We start from the raw sequence: 24027 nt of genomic DNA, 5'->3' as shown, positions 1-24027 counted from the left end.
TTAGCCATGAGATTGAATCTCACAGGCATTACCAAACTCATAAAATAAACAATACACAACACACAAATGATTGCGGTAGAAGGTTGGAACTTTACTTGGTGAGGAATTTTTGGATTTTTACCAAATTTCTTACAAAAGAAGGACATACTGCGTGGTTCTGCCAGTTTCAGGTAAATTTGAACAAAGTATTGAGGAGCTACTGTCATTGACAACTTTTGGATTTGCACCAAATTGGTGTCATTTGAAGCAAAAGTCATGGAGCAATATTTAAAACCTGATTTTTTTTTAACTCAGTCTCCACAAAATTATGTTCTAATACAATTAAACTGCATTTTCACTTTCAGTTTTGAAGGAAGTGTATTTTCTGCCTCATTACATTTATTTCACTGCTCAGTTGTGTTTCTTTGCAGCCAACAAATCACATATTAGTTGGACTTGTCACCATTGGAACCCAGAAAATGGAGGAGAAGCTTCAAACATACAGTAAAACGGTTGTATTTTAACCCAAACCAGGACATCTTTCTGAACTCAAAGGTAGTTTTGGTGGCTAAACCTAACCAAGCTTCCAATATGTAGAGGTGTTTAACAAAGTTTGACAATTCCCTAAACCCAATCATGTAGCTTTGATGCCAAAACTGAACCAAAAACAACAATGACAGAGAGCAAAATGTGATTCTGAGAAACAAACTGTGGTCATCTCCCCTCAGAACATAATCAAGAATGCAGTTTAGTTGTATAGAAAAGTAATTTTGTGAAGACTGAGTTGAATATTTTTAGCATTTCAGAGACAAACAAAACCCCTACATGTTCAAAATATTGAAGTTGCTGCTGTGTTTAAATGCATCTCGCTCTCTTTGGAGATGCTTATATGGATTCTGCTGCTGTCTAATTCTTTAGGTATTAATTAAACTTAGAGGAAATAGTCCTTAACAGCTGGAAGCGGCCAACTAAACTTCAGCTGCTGCAGGCATTTTGAGGTCTGAATTTTTATCTTCTGGAACTCTACAGGCACAAACTGAGTCTTTTGCTTCTCTGCAATGTTCATAGACAACTGTTCAGCCAACTGCTTGCTACTACAAATAGCCGTTATGTCGTCTAATGTCGCTTTCACTACTAAAACATTGGCAGGTATGGGGTCATAAGCGGTCGTTTGGATTACTGATCTAATAATATTTGGATTATGAAAAGTCACTGACGTTATTATGCTTTTAAATTTTATATAAAACCAAATTTTAATGCAATTCTCTACAGTGTTTGAGACATATTTCAGTCTAGCTCAATAGAGTGGACCAACAACTGTCGCAAAAACTCTAGATATAAAACTAAATGAAGGTAACGGATGACTACCAGGATGTAATAAATGAATAAAACACTCAAAGATCTACTCAAAAGATTGCACTGTCAACACATTTCACAGGTCTTAGTTGACTTTGTGTTCAATATTCTTGGTGTTTGTTGATATCTGCTAAACTGGCTGCTGCTGGTGGATCGTGATGTTTGCTAGCTGTTACCATGCCGCTTTGATTTGCCCCCGCTGATGGTTTAAATGGAGGCAGCAAAAAAAATCTATAAATGGCTGGAGGCGGCGTTAAGCTGTCTCGAGGCATAAACTGGTCAAAAACTGATCCTACGTGACTCTGTGGTCGGGTTAAAAGCTTTAACCGGACCAGGCTGGGGTTTGATTTTCTGATGAAGATCGGCAGGTTCAGGGACCTCTGGAGGGAATCGGGTTTCTAAATTTAAAAAAGAACCTAAATGCCGGAAGGAATAGTCCAAATTTCCCAAACAAAAATGTAAAAACCATTCATTTTCAGCTTTCAGCGGGTCCTTCAAGGGTGATTACATTGATTATGTTTGCATTAGAGGATAAATAATGTACATTTTGTAATATTAGTGTCACTTTATCAGGGTGGAATCTGAAGCTGTTGAGGTCAGACGCAATTTATTGGTCAATCATGTGAGTTTGCAAGAGAAAGATAGATATAAAATGGAAATAATTATAATAATAATACATTTTATTTGTAATGCACATTTAAGCAAAATGTCGAAGTGCTATATTAAATATACAAAAGGGTAAAACAAAACAATCAGGTAAAATAATGAAAAAATAGAAATTTCAGGGACTCGTTTAATTATGAGCTTTGTTAGAAAGAAAGGTCTTTCAGCCTTTTAAAAAAAAAACTACAACAGATTACACATAATTTTACATAAATATGGTATTCAATTTTTAAACATCAAGGGTAAATGAGATAAATCTTATTTTTCAGTATGAAACAGCAACACTCTTATCCATAACTGCAGTTATTAATTCCATCGCTGTTTACTTTGCAGTTACATTCATTATCATCTTTTTTTTTGTTTATAAAATATCAAAAATAGTGAGAAACCCTGATGATATCATGGATGCCTTGTAAAATTCAACATTACTTTTATGCATATAATTAGTGCTGATATTTAAACTCCATTTCAGTGTAAAGAAAAAAGGCAAATTCTGCTCTTTAAAGCTTTCTCTAAAAATAGCATCGCTGTTAATTGATCAACTTTTTGGTTACTTGATGCATCCTAGTCATATTTTAGCTGGCCAAATTGCTGCTTTACTGTGTCCTATGTGATATTTACCAAATTATATTTAAGCTTTGGACACAACAACGCTTTTATTTCTACACTGGTTCAATAAAATAAGCAACAGCTAAACCATGCAACCCTCTCTGGCCTCATTTAAACCCCCAAATCTAAAGATTCTGTGCAGCTTCGCCGTCATATTTATGTAAAATCATTGCAGCATAATGAAGGACCCGACTGTGTGCAACACGAGTGCTTTACTAGTACACGAAGAAGGCCTCGGACATCGACACAAAAAACTTTCGATTCAAGTGTGAGAAATATTTCCACCGAGCCTTTATCGGTTTTCCACGGCACGCTGAGGAGAATATTGAATATCCAACAGCAAGGACAAACTCTGCATGAAGGCCACGCTCAATATAACACAATGGGAGAGTGTGTGTGTGCGTGGAAGACGTGCACTTGACTGCCGAACACACACTCGTACAGATGGAAGCACTCAAGTCGACCCACTTGGAGGTGACAGTTTGTCGAGCCGGACCGAACACGCCATTACACAGTGATCACAGAGTATCTGCAGGATTAAAGTGCAGCTCTTTGACTGTGTCCTGTCCTTTGAAACGCTCGCAGACCGGCAACAACTCCACAACGTTTGATGCGGTCAAACTGCTATCCAACCCGATGTGACACAGTCTGCGAACACGGGTATTATACTCGATTTCGCCCATTAAACTAGGAATCCTGTGAACTTTGCATTCCCGTTGATCGCTTTCCAACTTGTTGTTGTTGTGACTTCCTTCCCCCAGGCTGCCATTGGTTTCAGATCAGTCAAACCGCGGGGACTCGAAACTTGCCGCTCATAGATAATCCGTCAGAGTCAACATGAAGTCACCTTTTTTATTTCGCTCCATTGTAAGCGCATACTGAAAAGCCTGCAATGCACTGCTAGGCAACAATAACCGAACTCTGACAGAAAGAAAAATCAAGCATGACGTTCATTGTGATAGATTAGGTATTTGCAGCAACTCACGACTCTACGCAAGTTGACTTGCACCAAAATGAACGAACGAGTCAGAGGATGTGGGAGAAACGCATTAAAAATCTAAAAAGCATGACCGGGAAGTGGTTGGCAGCTCTGAGACCGATGTGATTTATGTCCCTTCTCTATTGGTTTGGTGCAGTAAGTTGTAGCGGCGTCGCCGCCTGAATATTTGCTTTTTTCCCGGCTGGTTCAACTGTGTCAACCTGTGATATCAAACCACAACAGGCTCGTTATGTTTCCATATTCATGCCATGCCAAAAGACATGTTGATGCATACATTAAACACTGAAACCCCTCGAGTTTTTACAACCTCAAACACAAAACTAGAGAAACCCAGCACCTAGCAACTCAAATTAATGGAACGGGAGGAAAGGATTATCACATAAAACAGAAGACGAAGTGATAAGATCCCTCCTGTTTCTCTTCTTTGTTGTATTTATTAGCTTCCTCCTCCACTGACTTCTCCTCATCTCAGTTACTGTGACTGTATCTCACTTATTTTTCCACTTCAACCCTTCTTCAGGGCTCAGTGTCACCTGCTGTCCATTCTCCAACAGGCCAATCTGGGTTTGAAGATGGCCTAAGGTGGAACCAGAGCTCTGTCTGTGCTGGGGTTGAGTTTGTTTGGTTTCTACTGGTTTCGGCTAGTATCCACTGGGACCGGGATTGGATAGAAGGGAATTAAACAGAGGATAAACACTACAGCAGCACAACATCAACTCCAAGAACAGGACTCGTGTTGAAGGACTTCTTTAGGAGTTCAAACTGAAACTGTTTTCGGTTTGGGTATTCCAACTTTGTGCATTTACAGGATGTGTATATGGTTTGAAAATGCATCTTCAGCCACCAAAGTTTCACCAAAACTTTCTTTTATTTTATGCGGATCCGAGGTTGCCTGTTGGTGGAGACGCGAGGTGATCTTCTGTGGAATTTCTAGTTTATTTTCCTCACTATCTCATTTGTTCCCCACTGTCTTTAACAAAACAGTTTGATTTCACTGAGCCACCCATAACCCATGTAGCCCTTTCCCCTCCTGGATCTAAGGAATAAATAAACATAAAGGTACTAAAATTGTGAAGAATCTGCAAGACTGGTTGGAATCACGTGGATCTGGATCAAACTTACTCTATTCTTACAGAACTGCATAAAAACCTCTATAGACTCCCACAGTCTGAGTTGTACCTCACTTATTTTTCATGGTCCCTTCTCTATTGGTTTGGTGTAGTAAGTTGCAGCAGCATTGTCGCCTGAATATGTGCTTTATCCCGGCTGGTTCACCTGTGCTGACCTGTGATATCAATCCACAATAGGCTCGTTATGTTTGACATGTCATGTCATGTCGATACATATGTTAAACGCTGGATAAACCGAGCTGAAAGTGGAGGGTTTTTTAGGCATCTAGGTGTTGTCAGAGTTGCCTTTTAGGTGTCGTTGTGCATCTCACATTCTACCTAGCTATCAAAAATGTGCATTCAGGTTGTGGTTTAGTAATAAAACCCTTAACGCACCGCCGAATCTCCTCTTTTGCGAGGCTGCTAACAGTGCTGTCAGCTGAAGTGGCAATCACATTGGCGCTACCTCGGCCTGGTTCGGGAGCAGTTCAGCCATTTTCACTCGGAGCTTAGAGCATCAGAGCAGCGAGCACATTGCAGAGAGTAAATTGCATGCAAATTATACCGCTGCTGCTACACTGACTATACATCAGTGTGTTGTCAGGATCTGCCTCATGCTGAAATACAGACACTGGAATGCAGTTGAATACAGCACAGTTAATGTTTACGTACAGATACGAGAAGCAAACATAACAAAACAAACTTCCAGTACAGGTTTCATTCCTTTCAATATATTCAACAACATTCACATTCGGTATAGATGTCTTTTGATGCTAAATCTACTGGAGGGAGGAGTAGCTCATTTAAAAGCTGCTGTGGAACGTATGGGTTTCATTTCTCTTCTGATCTTCAGCTAACTGACAGCAGCCTCACTGTTTTCTGTTCTGCCAAAGCTGTAAAGTAGTCTGTTAAATTGGAATTTTTCACTATTATTCTGTCAAGGAGTTTGTTTGTTCGTGAGCTGAGGAAGAACAATAGAAAGGCAGTTGCTGTGAACTAATTAGACAAAGAACGGTAGCATCAGTTGCGTCATTTCAGACCTTGAACCTGGGGTGGTGAACCTTTTTCCTATGGTGTGGATGAACAGTTGTCGGTATAGAAATAGAATAATGAGTAAATTCAAAACAGCAACAAATAGTTTCATTAGTTTTTAGTTCTAGTAACAGTTACATCTTTGTTCTTATGAAACTTTTTTTACATATCAGCAATTCACAGCAAATGTCAGCTCATAGCACTTCACACAGTAAGATGAAGACCTTACAAATTGGAAACAAAGAAACCAACAAATCCAAAGTTCCCTTCAGATTCCCTTTGAGAAAGTACTTGGGGACAATGGGAAGGAACCAAAAGACTCTTCTTATTTGCTGAAGTAGTTTTTTTAAAGGTTGCCATAATGTAACCTCTACTCTTTTATCCTTTTAGGTTTACGAGCAAGATGACCTGTCAGAGCAGATGGCCAGTCTAGAAGGGCTGATGAAGCAGCTCAACGCCATCACTGGCTCCGCCTTCTAACCTCTGAGCCCGGCCCAGCCCAGTCATGAGCCACGGTCCAGTCTGGAACCCTTCTTCAAGCCTTGACGCCACCTGCTGTCCATTCTCCAACAGGTCAATCCGGGTTTGAAGATGGCCTACATCGAACCAGACCTCTGTCTGTGCTGGGGTTGAGTTTGTTTGGTTTCTACTGGTCTCTGCTCGTATCCACTGGGACCGGGATTGGATAGAAGGGAATTAAACAGAGGATGAAAACGACAGCAGCACAGCATCAACTCCAAGAACAGGACTCGTGTTGAAGGACTTCTTTGGGAGTTCAAACTGAAACCCTTCTAGACTCTTCAACCTCAAACACAAAACTAGAGAAACCCAATACCTAGCGCCTCCACTTAATGGAACAGGAGGAAAGGATTTTCACAAAAAAAGAAGACAGCTATAAGATCCCTCCTGTTTCTCTTATTTGTGGTATTTATTAGCATCCTCCTCCGCTGAGTTCTCTTCAACTCAGTTACTGTGACTGTACCTCACTTATTTTTCATGGTTGCTGTTGGAAATATTCGTTTCGTCTTTTGTTTTTAGTTTGGGTATTCCAATTTTGTGCATTCACAGGATGTGTATATGGTTTGAAAATGCTTTGGGAAGCTACAGTAAGAAACAAAAAACACATCTTCAGCCACCAAAGTTTCACCAAAACTTTCTTTTTTTTATGTGGATCCGAGGTTGCCTGTTGGTGGAGACGTGAGGTGATCTTCTCTGGAATTTCCAGTCTATTTTCTTCAGTGTCTTTTGTTTTCCCCACTCTTTAACAAAAGAGTCTGATTTCTCTGAACCAGCTATCACCCATAACCCATGTAGCCCTTACACCTCCTGGATCTTAGGAATAAAAAAAAAACAAAGGGATTAAATTTGTTAAGAATCTGCAAGGCCGGTTGGAATCATGTGGATCTGGATCCAGCTAACTCTGTTCTTACGGGACTGTATAAAAACCTCTATAGACTCCCACAGTCTGTTGCTGCTCTTGACCAAGCCTTTACTCTCCCGAGCCCAGAAAAACTTCAATCTTTACCCACGAGGACTTGTGTCGTTGCCAAATTCTCATCTTGGAAAGCTTATTGTAACTTTCTTTATTTAGCTGTTCAAGTCTGTTTCAGTCCCCAACGTGGACTGGAAGGCAGTGAAGAAGATTTTCTTTAAGGAACAAATGTGTCGGGGATGCTGGAGTTGTATTGGTGGGACCAGTCCTATCTCCGAACAAAGGAAATGTTGGTCCAATGGTCATATCAGAAACATGTTCAGATCAACTCTCAATATGTCATTTTTGCAATTTGTCCAGTTGACACTTACTGAATCAAAGTTATGGTTTAAAAATCCATCAAATAACCATTTATTGTCTTGGGGAAAAGATGTGCCATGATTGCAAGAAACAAACATCCAAACAAAGTATGTACATCAGTCAGCCACAACTTTAGAAACCACCTACATTTTGGATCTTTTGGTTCCTGGAGGTTTGCTGATTGGGACCTCTATGAATCTGACTGTTTCCGGCATATCCCGTCAATCCTTAATCAGATTTAAATGTGGGGATTTTGGAGGCCAGATTGACACCTTTGTCTCTTTTTTGAGCAGTTATTGAATTCTTGCTGGAGAAGGCTACTGACATTGGACAGTGATGTTGCCATAGGTGGGAAGAAGGTTTACATGGGTGGTACATGTCAAAAATACGACCTCATGAATGACCCAGTGTTTCCCAGCAAAACATTGCATCACGACTAGATGATTAGTGGTTTCACTTTACCTGTCAGTGGTTTTTCAAGTTGTGACTGACCTTAACAACTTCAATCCAAGAGAGGGCGCTGTGTCGCTCCTGTCAAATGTGGACGAAATGGAAATTTGACGTTACCTTGATGGTAAATTGAGAATGAGGTGTTACAGCAACAGGACTAAGGTATTATTATTATTACTGAGAGTAGAGATGTTGGGTTGGCCAATGATGTTGGGAATGGGATAGATCTCCACTGTTGTTTATTTTTTCAGTACATTTGGTCGAAGGTGAGCGTGTTGTTTTTGGGCCTGCTTTTGATGAATCCGTATTTATTTTTCATGAGACAAACACACGTGTACCTCTGTTGACCTTGATCGCCCACGTGGGGAAATTGCAAAACCGCCAGCTTCACTTTGAGTTTACTTCAGGGGGTTTTGGTTTTTTTATACAAAAAATACGACAAAAATTAACAAAAAAGATACATGCAAATAATGCATATTCCACAAAGTATATTTTTACATTCGGTGTCCTGTCAGAGCTGTGTTTTTTCCAGATCAGGTTTTTTTAAAACACATTTCCGCAGAGAGCTACTTTAACCGCGATGAGAAACGATAACCTACAGCCTTTGAACGCATCACACACAATTGCATTTTGTTGAAAATTCTGTCATTCGCTGATATAAACAGACACTTCGTGCCATTTTCAGTTTTACTATAAGCAGCCTTTTAAAAAATGGACTGAGGGAAGAGTTTTCAGGGGAACCTGCGGCATCTTTGGGTTTCAGGATGACCTCTGCGATACGAGGCCGGTCAGGATCCGCCCTTCTGCTCTTTCAAACAACTAGATTTGCATTGACAGCAGGGCAAGGAATCTGATTTTGAGAATTAGAATGAGATTAGATCTGTTGGGATGTTTTTGTTACTCTTTGTAAAAATAGATTTGTGAACTGTGGTGGTGGGGAGTGAGAAAGGTGTACACTGTAAAAAAAATGTTTTAAAAAAAGGAAAGAAAAGATCCTTAAAGGTTGATTGAGTTTTACAGACAAGTGAAGTGATAACCGGGCAAAGATCTCACTTGTCTTTTTATACTGCTGCAGCAATTCATTTTGCATAATGTCAACTGTCCATTTTACGACATAATTGGAAATAAGTGCGATTCCACCTCTTAATTTGACAAAAAAGTCAAAAAATGGAGGCAGAGTGTATGAAGAAATGATTTGTAAAGGTGGATACTTTTTGTGTTAGTGCAGAAATGCAGGGACTTAAAATGACAAATGATTCATCCGTCAGCTCGGAAAGGAGAAAAAGAAACAGGCCATCAGTATGCTCCATATTTGACTGTGTCACCCCAGTCACCATATTGTAATTTGCAGACCTTTATCTTTCTGTGATGAAAGGGGAAAAAGCCTGAGGGAGACAGAGGGAGCAGAGGCAGTGGAGGTGGATTGATATGCAGGGGTTGGTTTGTATGTGCAGAGCTGGGGCACAGAGGAATGAGGCCGTGAATTCATTATAACGCCGTTCTCAAATATTATGATTCAAGCTCACGCTCGCTGGGCCGTTACAACAGCGGAGAAAAGTCCCGGGGACGGAGGGGATGGAAAGGTAACGTCTCAGCAGTGCGAACGCTGGGATGAAAGGTTGAATCTGTGAAGGCAGGCGGGCGGTTCGGGGGATCAAACTCATCAGCGAACTCCGAGAGACACATCCATCCAGTTCGAGGCTTTCAAATTCGCTCAGAGACACTTTTTCCTCTCCTCCTTCAGAGAGCTGAACCATCCACAGACTGAAATTTGATTTAGAGAGAGAAAATCTGATTTTGAAAAGGTAAATACTAAATTAAATGGCCTGGTGACACAAGGGATTTGTTCTTGTCAGTATCAAAGGGGGAACGACAGAAGATACAAGAAAGGAGTGAGTTAAATGGTCGTACTGGTGTTTTTTTAGCCCGTTAAATAGGAATTATCCATCAGCTCTTACATCAACCGCTTCCTCTCTGGAATTTGTTTCATTTCTGAAAATCAACTTGCAGACACTAGAAACGCTCAGTGATTCAAATAGGTGCGATGTTACACGCACCAGAGCAAATCATAGCTTTGTTGGTCGGATTAAGATTGAGGACGCAGCAAAACATCACCACAAAATTGTTGCAGAGCGTGAATGAGAAAGGAAGTCAGTTTTTAGAAATAACTCCTAAAGCATCAATTCTTAGACCAACATAGCACCCAGAAGAATAAAATGGCTAATCTGACAGCAGAACTACTGTACTGAAACCCGCTTTACTTTATTTTAGTCGACGTTACATAATACGTCCTTCTGACAACTATTTGAAAACCGGATTCTCTGACTGCCTGCTGAACCATGGCATCCATGGTCCCATCTGTTGGGTTTCCAGAGCTTTTCACTGCTTTCGAAGCTCATGAACACCAGCAAATTGGTTTTCTTTTTTGAAAAATGTGTGGGTTTGTAACAGCATTTCCACACAGCTATAGCATAACTCCCCTTTTGTCTGCTCCCATTCTCCTTTTCTTTTTTCAATTCTTACAAAAACCCAAGTGGGATAAATCCTGGTGTACATGTGATTTAAACTTCTGCTGAAGCTTCTGCTTGGCAAAGGAGACAAAAAGTCCAATCAGTGAGGCCACTAGTGATTGTGGTAATTATTTCAGGGCTAAACAAGGCCTATATCTGACAAAACTATGATGGAATATATAATGTACTCAAACTGAAGGAACCAAACACCTCGACAGTGATTCACATCGAAATGACACTACTGTTCAAAAGTTTGGGGTCACTTGGAAATGTCCTTATTTTTGAAAGAAAAGCTTTTTTTCAATGAAGATAACATTAAATAAATAATAAATCCAGTTCAGACATTGTTAATGTGGTAAATGACTATTGTAGCTGTAAACGTCTGATTTTTAATGGAATATCTCCATAGGGGTACAGAGGAACATTTCCAGCAACCATCACTCCTGTGTTCTAATGCTACATTGTGTTAGCTAATGCTGTTGAAAGGCTCATTGATGATTAGAAAACCCTTGTGCAGCAATGTTAGCACATGAATAAAAGTGTGAGGTTTAATGAAAAAAACATTTAATTATTGTCTGAGTGACCCCAAACTTTTGAATAGTAGTGTATATTCTGACTGAAATCTGATTGAGAAAAGGTTCTGTTGGGTCACTTGGAGTTCTCCGACTTAATGGACTCCAAAGTGGGTCGTCTCTCAAAGACATAAACTAATCGAATCAAAAAACTGATGGAGGATCTTGAAAATGATGAGCAGGACTGAAAAGTTTGCTAAAACATGAAACACCAGCTCATGTTTAAACTGACTGCCGGTGTTTCCGTGGAACATTTGAGCATTTTAAAGATGTACGTCTCAGAGGCTGGTTGATTCTGTTCGTGGATGCTGTTTCCCTGCAACTGTCAAAACTTCTCTTGATCTGATGATTTGAGTTCAGATGCTAGACATTAAAATGCAACATCTTCCTGTCCATATATCTCACTAATGTTCTCCAGAGGCCAAACGTGTCAAATGTTGTATTTAGCACATTTACTTGTCCTCACATGTTTTTTATTTGTTGCCTTCGAGATAAATGAGACATCCTACGTGCCTTTACTTTCCACCGCAGCTTTCTTTCTCCATATTTAGCCTCTTTATCTGAAGCCTTTGTGAAATGTAAAAATGAGCTCTGTGTTATGTTAATTTGTTCCTCCTGCAGATGAGACGAGCCGCTCTACTGAGGGCTTTCCCCAAAAGCGCCGTGTCGCTTTTAAAAGCCAGAGCCTCAAAAGAAAGTTTCACTGCAGCGGCACAGATGCGGCTTTTCCACAGCTGTCTGGAAACACAGTTGACACATCAGACGTAGTAGATCTACCGATGGCAGTGATAGTAGATTGGCCTATGGTTCTAATATCACCCCTTGGATCCACAAAACGGCCAATGTGAACATCAAAGTTTCCCAGAGCAGGAAGCTAAATCCTCGAATGGCTCAATCGGTGACACATATTGTAAGAAAGTTGTTATTTACGCTTTGATTCAGGCCAAAATATGTTTTTATTTGGACAACGAAGATCTTTTCACCTGATTTTTATAAAAATATCTGTAACTTAAGAAAACACAGAAAAAAATACAGAAGTGAGTTAATGTGTATCAGAAGTTTAGGGCGTAATGCCAGAAATTTTGCTTGTTCAAGAAGTTTTCTTTTCAATAACAATGCTGCAAGACTTGAGAGACAATACATTTAAGGGTTTGTCTATTAGTCATTAACTGTAGCACGATATGCAGGAGGTTTACTCTGCTTTATTCGGACAGTTGCAGGGAAGTAACATCCACGTAGATCACCTGTTTGAAGATTTTTACAGTAAAAACGCCTATTAGGTCATGAGATGACACAGCGGTGATAATGGCCACAACCCACCAATGACATTACCTTAAAGTGCTTGCATTTGCAGTATTACTCAAAGGGTGTTGGTGGGGACATTTCTACGTGATATTCCTTCTACTCTTTTCAATTCAGGGCCCAGAAAATTCTGAAATGCAGACTTTCAAAACGGTCACTTTAAACCACTACTCAGTATGACTCAGTTCCTGCCTTTCATCACTAGATGTCACACTTTTACACATTAGTCCAATCACTGAAGGTGAGAACTTGCATTAGTTATTGGACCAAAAGGAAAAAAATAGTTCTAGTCATTCTTCAATGAAAATCAACTTATTGAGACTTGGTTATCAGATCATCTAACAGGAATATCATTCAGCCTATTTTTCGAACACGTCTTTAATCAAGCAACAATGCAAAACATTTGTTGTCTGTTACAGAAAACTGATTGTTTTAAGGTCTTACTTTGTTGGCATTTAGGAAATTGTGATGGACATTTGGTTGCAGTTTCACATTTCAAAGTCCAATTGGCCATCGATTAAGTCATCCCGTTGTTAATTGCAGTCTCACTTGATTGTGTCGCTGTTAACTAGTAAAAAAAAAAAAAATCAATCAAACTGTAATTAGACAAAACCACTGCAGGTAACTTGTGCAAGGAGCTCATTAAAATCCGTAGTGATATTTTGTCATGGCAGTGCCCTCTAGTGGCCATAAACAAGTGCAAACAGGTATGAAGACAAAGTAGGCCCAAGGAGGAGGTTGGGGTTGACGGATGGGTTGGCAAAACATTGGATTTACCTTTACTTTACTGTTCTCAATGGGATCTGCCGTTATTTTCAACACCGACTGAACCACAACAGGAACTATGACAACAAATACCAACCTGTCTGCAGAAAATTACATCCCTATTTGTTGCCCACCAATCATGTACTAGATGGGGCTGGACTTGTCACCATGTCAATCCGAAAAATGGACTCCAAACATGTGGTTAAAGACTCTTATTCTAACCCACACTTTGAGATTTTGTCTGAACCCCAACCAAACATTGTTGAAGCCTAACCTTCTCCAAGCTTTTGACATGTAAAAGCATCTAATGAAGAGAAATATTCTCCTAAACAGAACCAGAAATACAAAAAGTACATCAGAAAATGAAACTTAATTGTGAGACAGACGTCCAAATGACTGGTTTACACCTTCGACTTCTCGTTCTTCATCCAAACTAGGACTTTTTTGTTCTTTAAAACCGGCTGCCTTTCCAAAACAAAACTACCTTCAAAATGTAACTGAGAATACAGTCCAGGTGTATAAGAACCTAATTTTGTGGAGACTTGGTTAGAAGAGTTGCTGTCAGGATATGAAATAAAAAGAAGAATAAACTCAAACGAGTTCATCCAAGTCGAGAGCAAGTTGATTTTGAAATGAGATAAAAATCCAGAGACTTTCAAAGGGAATTAATCTCCAAACAAATGGAAAACATAAAGTAAGAGCATGTACATTCTCAAATAATGGGCTGAAATATCCAAAAACACCGATGTTCTTCTTTAACTGGTGCCAGAACAGAAACATCTTTCCACCTTCTTTCATTCCATTACAAAGCTTCCAGTTCCATTTCATCAACTTTTAATTTAAAGTTTTTACAGGAAGAATAAAGGGAAATGGAAAGTTTTAAGTAAAAAGGGAACTTTTTCTTTGGCACTGACCAGCACAGATGTGTATTTTTTCTTTTATTTTGGTTGAACTTTACACTTAAAGCTTTCCTTCAGCAGTCCGACCCACCTTCTAACAGATAAGAGTGGGTTTTTATTTAGTTTCCTGTTGGCTCTACATGTGTGTTTTACTGTGGAGAGAAGCGTTGATGCAGCAGAACTACATGAAGAAAGCTGCTTTTTTACAGTGTACAGTTCCACTAGAGTAGTAGTAACTTTTTATAATCAAATTTAATATATTATTATTATTATTATGACTTCATTTTGAGTGCTCTTTAAAACTATTATTTATATCTATGTGATATTTCTGCAAATGTACATTTAGTTTAGCAAAGAACAAAATGAAAAAGAGGACTGAAGCGCTGTTTTGTTTTTTGTTTTTAGTTCATTGCCTTTAAAGGTTTCAGTATTTTTTTAAGATAATATTGTAGATTATTTTACAAACAGTTGAATGGAAGCCAGTTTCGCTACGAGGGGACACGGTCACCACCATTTTCTCTTTTTTATTTTCAGTGTAAAATCTGTAGATCGGGACTCTGATCGCATCTATGCAGTTCTTCTTTATAAATAAACCCTGTTTGAAACAACAGACGTGTCCGTTCGGTTCTGAGACGCTCTGAAGTCCGGAGTTTTGACGCTAGAGTTGGTGAGGAGCCGGAGGTCGAGTGTGGAAATAATGTGAAAATACAGATTTTGAACATTTCTGCAGAGGCTTTCTTGCGTTTTTCGAAGGTAATGCGACTGAAAGCAGCTTTTTTGGTGCGTTTAAAGGTGAAAAACACTTCTAAGTCTTAAAAACTTGCATCTTCTTGTGCATTTCTATTATGTTTTGTGACAGTAATGCTCAAACTTTGCCAATGTAATGTTGAAATTGCTTACATACTTTTCGATTTGGACCTTTTAAAACTGCAAAAACAAACTTGCCAAGCGTTAAATTCAATAAAGAAGACGAAATAATCATATAAATAGAGAAAACAAACACCCATCAGCCACTTTATTACATAAATGTGTCATTTAAGCAATCAAATACATCAGTTTTTCCATAAATTCTACGTTTTTGAAGCTCCTCCATTGGTGTTCTTGGCTTATAGTGTTTTACTGGACTGTGTTACGTTTAAAATGTTCCCAAATATATGTTAATTGGGCGGACAAAATATTCAGAACACTATTAAATCAATCCAGACAAATGCAACACCACCATCATCCACTAACAGCTCAATAACAGGAAGTAGAATCATCGCCTGAACCACTAAAAGCTTTTAAAAATAGAATTGATGGAAAAGTTGCTTTTTAAGCTGACATTTGATTGCACAAGTGAGTTGATATCCCAACCCGGTCTCACGGGGATTCGTGAAACTGTCACGTAAGTTTTAGTTTCGGTTTCGTGCGCACCAACACGATTTCGTCATGTTTTTCGTGCCGCTCACCACGAAATGTTTTTCGCTGTGGTAATCACATCTGAAAGTGGTTTATACCGGCGGATTCATGATGATCTAAGCTGTCCATCGGCGTATACTGCTTGTATGATCGCGTTTGCGGCCGCCGGCCGCCGGACATTCTTGAAATTCCTATGCAAATTGGTAAGTGTACCACCGGCTTATGGTTAGGGTTATGGTTAGGGTTATGGTTAGGTTATGGTTAGGGTTATGGTTAGGGACGATGTCATGCAAAATATAGCGTTGGATTCGCCACGGTTTTACATTAAAAATATAATACACACATTCTTTTGAAATACGTTCTGAGTGGCACGAAAAGTCCGCCGTTTAAAATACATTGGTGCGCATTTCGTGGTGAGCGGCACGAAAAACATGACGAAATCGTGTTGGTGCGCACGAAGCCGAAACAAAAATTTACGTGACAGTTTCACGAATCCTCGTGAGATCGGGCTGGATATCCACATGATGAAAATATAAAATACGAAAAAATGGCTTTCCTTTTTTAAATTCAGGTCATTACTATACAATATTACAGGATTTATTGCACCTTATTGTGTTTAATTCCAGCAGTTTTGGTTCTAAAATGTTGCTATCTGATGCTTTAATATCAATTAGTTTTCCTGAATTCTGTTTTCAGGACTTAAAACATAATTTCTGATAAATCATCATGTATGCATATCTGGGGTTCTCTAATCTCAACCAGAAATATTGGTCTCTAACTGTCCTGTAGCCTGCAGATGTTGTGTTTTTGTTTGTTTTTTAAATAAGATGCTAAATGAAGGTGTCCCTAAACGCAGCATCAGTGTTAAATGCTTTCAGCTGCATTACCACGCGGCGTCAGCATCATTCTCTGCATGAAGGTGGTGCTAAACTGCTGCCTGGGAGGCTGGAAATCAGTGTGAAAGTGTAAAAGATGCTCCGCGGAAACGTAAACGTTCTTTGTAGTTAATGAAGCAAAATGTGCACAAACGCACCAGGAAAGTCCTGTAAGAACAGCCCGTCCTCCATCAGTGGAGGCTCCTCGTGAACCAGCGGTGACTGTGTGAAACTCTGAAACGCCGATAAGATGGAAACTGGGGGAGGCTCGGCTCCTGCATTTCAAAGAGAAACTCGACTTCATTAACTTCTTTCTTTGGGCGCTTCGCTCCTGTGTGGGAACCATTGAGGATCAAAAAAGGGACAAATTACACGGTTTAGAAAAAATACAAAAAAAAGGAGGGTCAGAAAATAGAAATAGCAGAATGAAGGTGGACGGGGATGACTTTGGAAGAGGCCTGATGTGGTCAGTCTGAGCTTAGAGAAGGGAAATAAAAAGACTGATTTGGGGTGAAAGGGGCTAAATTAAAGCGACCTTATCTCCTCTCACACAGACAATTACTTCATTTTCAGAACATCGTCGTTGGACAGACGAGCCGACAGATTCCCAGTAAATACTGTTTGACTTCATCCTTTAAAAAAAAGAAGCCTAGAGTCATTATAACCAAATTAGCTTAGTGACTGCAATATTTAAGAGTGTACATTTTGTTCATTTGGGGAAGGATGATGAGGATGAGGATGATGAGGACGTATCTCAGACGAAGCAAAGCGAAGTTTCTATCCACAATGTTGTATACAATTGCTGGTTTTGTAATGCACTGTAGAACAGTCCCATGTTCCTTTTTTATAGAAATGTTATTTCAATGGTGCATTCTTTTTGTTTGATAAATAAAGTTTTGATACAAAAGCAAACGTAATTATGAGTCTCTGTTTTATGGGAGTCGAAAAACCAGCGAAGACACAAAGAGGAAGCAGAATAAAGACGTGAATGATTAATTAATGAATACTAAATATCTTTAATGTATCCAGAGAAACGCCCTTAACTCCTCTGCATTAAGACGGAACTGGTCCAGCATTAAAATAACATAAAAATTAAAACTTCAGATGCTCTATTCCAGGGGATATTATTATTATTTAGATACAGGGGGTCCTCGATTTACAACTTTCTCAACCTATGACATTTTGTTGTTACACCAGAACTGGTTAAGTGAAACTAAAGCAGACGAATAGGTCGTCACAGCGCTATAAGACGGCTTTGTTTCCATTCTGCAGTTGTACACCAGCTTGGACTGTGTCACAAAAACGTCATAGTTTAGTATGTCGTACAAAATGTGACGAAAACGTGATAGTTTAGTATGTCGTCCAAAATGTTACAAAAACATTATAGTATAGGATGTCGTCCAAAATATCACTGAAGTGTCATAATTTTGTATGTCGTCCAATATCTGGAAAAAGACATCGCAGCTTACTGTGTTGTCCAAAATGAGGAAAAAATGTCATAGTTTAGTATGTCGTCCAAAATATGACATAAACATCATAGTTTAGTAATGATGTCGTAGTAGATAAACTATACCGCTATTAATCCCACAGCAGGGCAGTTTGATGAAATCATTCCCATACCAGGAGTCGAACCCAGGCCACTTGGGTGAGAACTAGGAATCCTAACCACTAGACCACATGTGACATACTACAGCAGTTTGTCCAAAAAACAAAAAAATTTCATAGTTTAGTATATCGTCCAAAAAGTGACAAAAATGTCAGAGTCTATTATGTCGTCCAAAAAAATTACAAAAACGTCATAGTTGAGTATGTCGTCCAAAATATGACCAAAACATCATAGTTTAGTATGTCATCCAAAATATGACAATAATGTCATGGTAGATAGATTAGATCCCTATTAATCCCACAGCGGGGCAATTTACAAAGAAGTCGTTCCCATACTGGGAGTTGAACCCAGGCCACCTAAATGAGAACAAGGAATCCTAACCTAACCGCGAGACCATATGAGACACACTTCAGTATGTTGTCCAAAAAACGAAAAAAGTACATCATTTAGTATGTTGTCCAAAATATGACAAAAACGTCATGCTTTGGTATGTCGCCAAAAAAATGAAAAAAATATCATAGTTTAGTATGTCGTCCAAAATATGACAATAATGCTGGGGAGATAGATTAGACCTCTATTAATCCCACAGCAGGGCAATTTACAAAGAAGTCATTCCCATACCAGGAGACAAACCCAGGTCCCTTGGGTGAAAGCAAGGAATCCTAACCGCTAGACCATATGAGACATACTTCATTATATTGTCCAAAAAACAAAAAAGTTCGTAGTTTAGTATGTCGTCCGAAATATGACAAAAACGTCATAGTTTAGTATGTCGTCCAAAATATGACAAAAACCTCATAGTTTAGTATGTCATCCAAAATATGACAAAAACCTCATAGTTTAGTATGTCATCCAAAATATGACAAAAACGTCATAGTTTAGAATGTCGTCCAAAATGTGACAAAAACGTCATAGTTTAGTATGTCGTCCAAAATATGACAAAAATGTCAGAGTTCAGTATGTCGTCCAAAATTTCAAAAAAAACCTCATAGTTTAGTATGTTGTCAAAAATATGACAAAAAATGTCATAATTAAGTATGTCGTCCTATAAAATGAAAAAAACATCATAGTTTAGTATGTTGTCCAAAATATTACAAAGATGTCATAATTAAGTATGTCGTCCAAAATATTACAAAAATGTCATAATTTAGTATGTCGTCCAAAAAAGTGATAAATATGTCATGGTTTAGTATGTCGTCCAAAAAGTGACAAAATTGTCATAGTTCAGGATGTCATCCAAAATTTGACAAAAACGTCATAGTTTAGCATGTCATCCAAAAAAATGACACAAACGTCATAGTATACTATGTCGTCCAAAATATGACAAAAACGTCATAGTTTAGTATGTCGTCCAAAATATCACAAAAACGTCATAGTTTCGCATGTAGTCCAAAATATGCAGAAAATGTCATAGTTTAGTATGTCGTTCAAAATACGGAAGAAATATCATAGTTTAATATGTCGTCTAAAATATGACAAAAACGTCATAGTGTAGTATGTTATCCAAAATACGGAAGACATAAAATAGTTTAGTATGTGGTCCAAAATATGCCAAAAACATCATAGTTTACCATGTCATACAAAATGTCGGAAAAAAGTGACAGTTTCGTATGTTGTCCAAATACCACAAAAATGTCATAGTTTCGTATGTCATCCAAAAAAGTGACAAAAATGTCATAGTTTAGTATGTCGTCCAAAAAGTGACAAATATGTCATAGTTCAGTATGTCATCCAAAATTTGACATAAACGTCGTAGTTTAGTATGTCGTCCAAAAAAAATGACAAAAACATCATAGTTTAGTATGTCGTCCAAAATTTGAAAAAAAAAACGTCATAGTTTAGTATGTCGTCCAAAATGTGACAAAAATGTCAGAGTTTAGTATGTCATCCAAAATTTGACAAAAATGTCATAGTTTAGTATGTCGTCAAAAATATGACAAAAACGTCATAGTTTAGTATGTCGTCCAAAATTTGACAAAAATGTCATAGTTTAGTATGTCGTCAAAAATATGACAAAAACGTCATAGTTTAGTATGTCGTCCAAAATTTGAAAAAAAACCTCATAGTTTAGTATGTCGTCCAAAATATGACAAAAATGTCAGAGTTCAGTATGTCGTCCAAAATTTCAAAAAAAACCTCATAGTTTAGTATGTTGTCAAAAATATGACAAAAAATGTCATAATTAAGTATGTCGTCCTATAAAATGAAAAAAACATCATAGTTTAGTATGTTGTCCAAAATATTACAAAGATGTCATAATTAAGTATGTCGTCCAAAATATTACAAAAATGTCATAATTTAGTATGTCGTCCAAAAAAGTGATAAATATGTCATGGTTTAGTATGTCGTCCAAAAAGTGACAAAATTGTCATAGTTCAGGATGTCATCCAAAATTTGACAAAAACGTCATAGTTTAGCATGTCATCCAAAAAAATGACACAAACGTCATAGTATACTATGTCGTCCAAAATATGACAAAAACGTCATAGTTTAGTATGTCGTCCAAAATATCACAAAAACGTCATAGTTTCGCATGTAGTCCAAAATATGCAGAAAATGTCATAGTTTAGTATGTCGTTCAAAATACGGAAGAAATATCATAGTTTAATATGTCGTCTAAAATATGACAAAAACGTCATAGTGTAGTATGTTATCCAAAATACGGAAGACATAAAATAGTTTAGTATGCGGTCCAAAATATGCCAAAAACATCATAGTTTACCATGTCATACAAAATGTCGGAAAAAAGTGACAGTTTAGTATGTTGTCCAAAATACCACAAAAACGTCATAGTTTCGTATGTTGTCCAAAATATCACAAAAACGTCATAGTTTTGCATGTAGTCCAAAATATGCAGAAAATGTCATAGTTTAGTATGTCGTTCAAAATACGGAAGAAATATCATAGTTTAATATGTCGTCTAAAATATGACAAAAACGTCATAGTGTAGTATGTTATCCAAAATACGGAAGACATAAAATAGTTTAGTATGTGGTCCAAAATATGCCAAAAACATCATAGTTTACCATGTCATACAAAATGTCGGAAAAAAGTGACAGTTTCGTATGTTGTCCAAAATACCACAAAAATGTCATAGTTTCGTATGTCATCCAAAAAAGTGACAAAAATGTCATAGTTTAGTATGTCGTCCAAAAAGTGACAAATATGTCATAGTTCAGTATGTCATCCAAAATTTGACATAAACGTCGTAGTTTAGTATGTCGTCCAAAAAAAATGACAAAAACATCATAGTTTAGTATGTCGTCCAAAATTTGAAAAAAAAAACGTCATAGTTTAGTATGTCGTCCAAAATGTGACAAAAATGTCAGAGTTTAGTATGTCATCCAAAATTTGACAAAAATGTCATAGTTTAGTATGTCGTCAAAAATATGACAAAAACGTCATAGTTTAGTATGTCGTCCAAAATTTGACAAAAATGTCATAGTTTAGTATGTCGTCAAAAATATGACAAAAACGTCATAGTTTAGTATGTCGTCCAAAATTTGAAAAAAAACCTCATAGTTTAGTATGTCGTCCAAAAAAGTGACAAAATTGTCATAGTTCAGGATGTCGTCCAAAATTTGACAAAAACGTCATAGTTTAGTATGTCGTCCAAAAAAGTGACAAAATTGTCATAGTTCAGGATGTCGTCCAAAATTTGACAAAAACGTCATAGTTTAGTATGTCGTCCAAAATATGACAAAAAACTCATAGTTTAGTATGTCATCAAAAATATGACAAAAAATGTCATATTTAGTATGTCATCCAATAAAAGGACAAAAACGTCATAGTTTAATATGTCGTCCAAAATATGACATAAACGTCATAGTTTACTATGTCGACGAAAATATCATAGTTTAGTAATGATGTCGTAGTAGATAAACTATACCACTATTAACCCCACAGCAGGGCAGTTTACGATGAAATCATTCCCATACCAGGAGTCGAACCCAGGACACCTGGGTAAGAACTAGGAATCCTAACCACTAGACCACATGCGACATACTACAGCAGTTTGTCCAAAAAACAAAAAAATTTCATAGTTTAGTATGTCGTCCAAAATATGACAAAAAATGTCATAATTAAGTATGTCGTCCAAAAAAGTGATAAATATGTCATGGTTTAGTATGTCGTCCAAAAAGTGACAAAATTGTCATAGTTCAGGATGTCATCCAAAATATGACAAAAAACGTCATAGTTTAGAATGTCGTCCAAAATGTGACAAAAACGTCATAGTTGAGTATGTCGTCCAAAATGTGACAAAAACATTATAGTTTAGTATGTCGTCCAAAATTTGACCAAAACATCAAAGTTTAGTATGTCATCCAAAACATGACAAAAATGTCATAGTTTAGCATGTCGTCCAAATACGGAAAAAATATCATAGTTTTGTAAGTCATCCAAAATATGACAAAAATGTCATACCTTAGTATGCCGTCAAAAAAAGACATTCTTCTCAGAGTAGATAGATTAGACCTTTTTTAATCCCACAGCAGGGCAATTTACAAAGAATTTGATCCCATACCAGAAGTTGAACCCAGGCTGCCTGGGTGAAAACCAGCAATCATAACCGCTAGACGTTATGAGACATACCAAAAACTGTTCATAGTTTAGTATGTTGTCCAAAATATGACAAAAATGTCATAGTTTAGTATGTCGTCCAAAATGTCACTAAAACAGACTGATTTCAGACTGACTTGGGTGAGTCTTGGACTTTTTTAGGAGTAGTTAGGTTAGTTATTGTTCCTGATTCTGTCCTGGTTGTTGATTTTTTTTAGTGCTTGTTTCAGGCTGTATTCTGACTGGTTCTGAATACTTTTTGGATTGGTTTTGGTTTGATTTTGGTTCTGGTTTTAGACCTTTTCTGGATTGGTTTTGGAATGGTTTCAGACTGTCTTGGTTGGGTCTTTTTTTTTAACCCCAAGAACACCAAACCTACCATCAAGCATGGTGGAGGCAGTATCATGCTCTGTAGAACTGGAGCTTTACACAAAGTAAATGGAATAATGAAGAAGGAGGATTACCTCCATGTTCTTCAGGAAAACCTAAAAACATCAGCAGAAGGTTGATCTTGGACACAGTTGGATGTTTCAACAAGACAATGAGCCCAAACACACATCAGACGTGGTTCCATCAGGCTGGAATTCAAGAACCTTTGGATGAAGGTTCTAGACTGGTGTCCCCAAAGTCCTGACATAAACCCATCAAGAACCTGTGGACTGATGAAGAAACAAATTTAGGGGAATTGCACCAGAATTGGTGCAGTTTCACGAAATTTGTTGTCTTTCTGACTCAGACTTGAATAATTTAAATTGATAGTACAATGATACTGCCACCTCCATGCTTGATGGTAAGCATAGGTCAAATCTAACCAAATATTAGCAAAATCATTAACCCAGAGCATGATGCTGCCAACACCATGCATTTCTGTATGCATATGTTTGACCCAAGTGAGGCCTTTAACCCCAAGAACGCCAAACCTGCCATCAAGCATGGAGGTGGCAGTATCATGCTCTATGGAATTGGAGCTTTACACTGATGGGGATAAACTAAAGTAATATAAGCAGCATATATTCAGTGTTTGATAGAGTGAGGTGAATATGTTGGAGTTTAAACTTTATTTTTGTACTATTTTGTGGCAGAATTCACATCATCTGACAGCTTAATAACTTTTAAAAGTAAAACCAGGTTTCCTTTGTACGCTGTCGGTTTATCCATATATTAATAAACTATTTTCATATTTAAAACCAGAGTCTATATTGAGAACATCTATTAATGAGAAGTGGGACAATCATTATTTTTTCATCTTGCCTGAATACTGATTTTAGATTTTCCTCAATTTTTATCGACCATGTTTGTTGTTTTTGGACTCAATGTTTTCATTTTTTCTCATTTAGACAGTTCGGGTTAGTAGAGCATACTGAGCTTGCTAAAAAAAAAAAAAAAAAAAAAGCTTCATCAGTGCAGTACGACTTCGGGGGAAACCGAATTAGAAGCAAGTTGAGCTGGTAACCGAGTTCAAAAGAGAGTTATCAAAGCCCCCCAGAGGCATTCAGACAGCTGTAGGATGCAAATTTAACATCGCTGTAGCATAAGTCAGAGCATATTAA

At 37.8% G+C, this 24027-nt stretch overlaps 1 protein-coding gene across 1 annotated transcript in view; it reads left to right on the top strand.

Annotated features, from left to right (window-relative positions):
• dcc (DCC netrin 1 receptor) overlaps positions 1–17223 on the top strand; it is a 331558-nt gene extending 314335 nt beyond the window's left edge. The window contains 1 exon segment of the mRNA XM_051948843.1: positions 6139–17223. Coding sequence (XP_051804803.1) covers positions 6139–6228 — 90 coding nt within the window. The 3' untranslated portion in view covers positions 6229–17223.
• Positions 17224–24027: the final 6804 nt, after the last annotated feature.

Source organism: Acanthochromis polyacanthus, chromosome 5 (genome assembly GCF_021347895.1).
Source record: "Acanthochromis polyacanthus isolate Apoly-LR-REF ecotype Palm Island chromosome 5, KAUST_Apoly_ChrSc, whole genome shotgun sequence".
Classification (NCBI taxonomy): Eukaryota; Metazoa; Chordata; class Actinopteri; family Pomacentridae; genus Acanthochromis; species Acanthochromis polyacanthus.
Note: the sequence above shows the minus strand (reverse complement) of the source record. Positions and strands in the feature narration are given on the sequence as shown.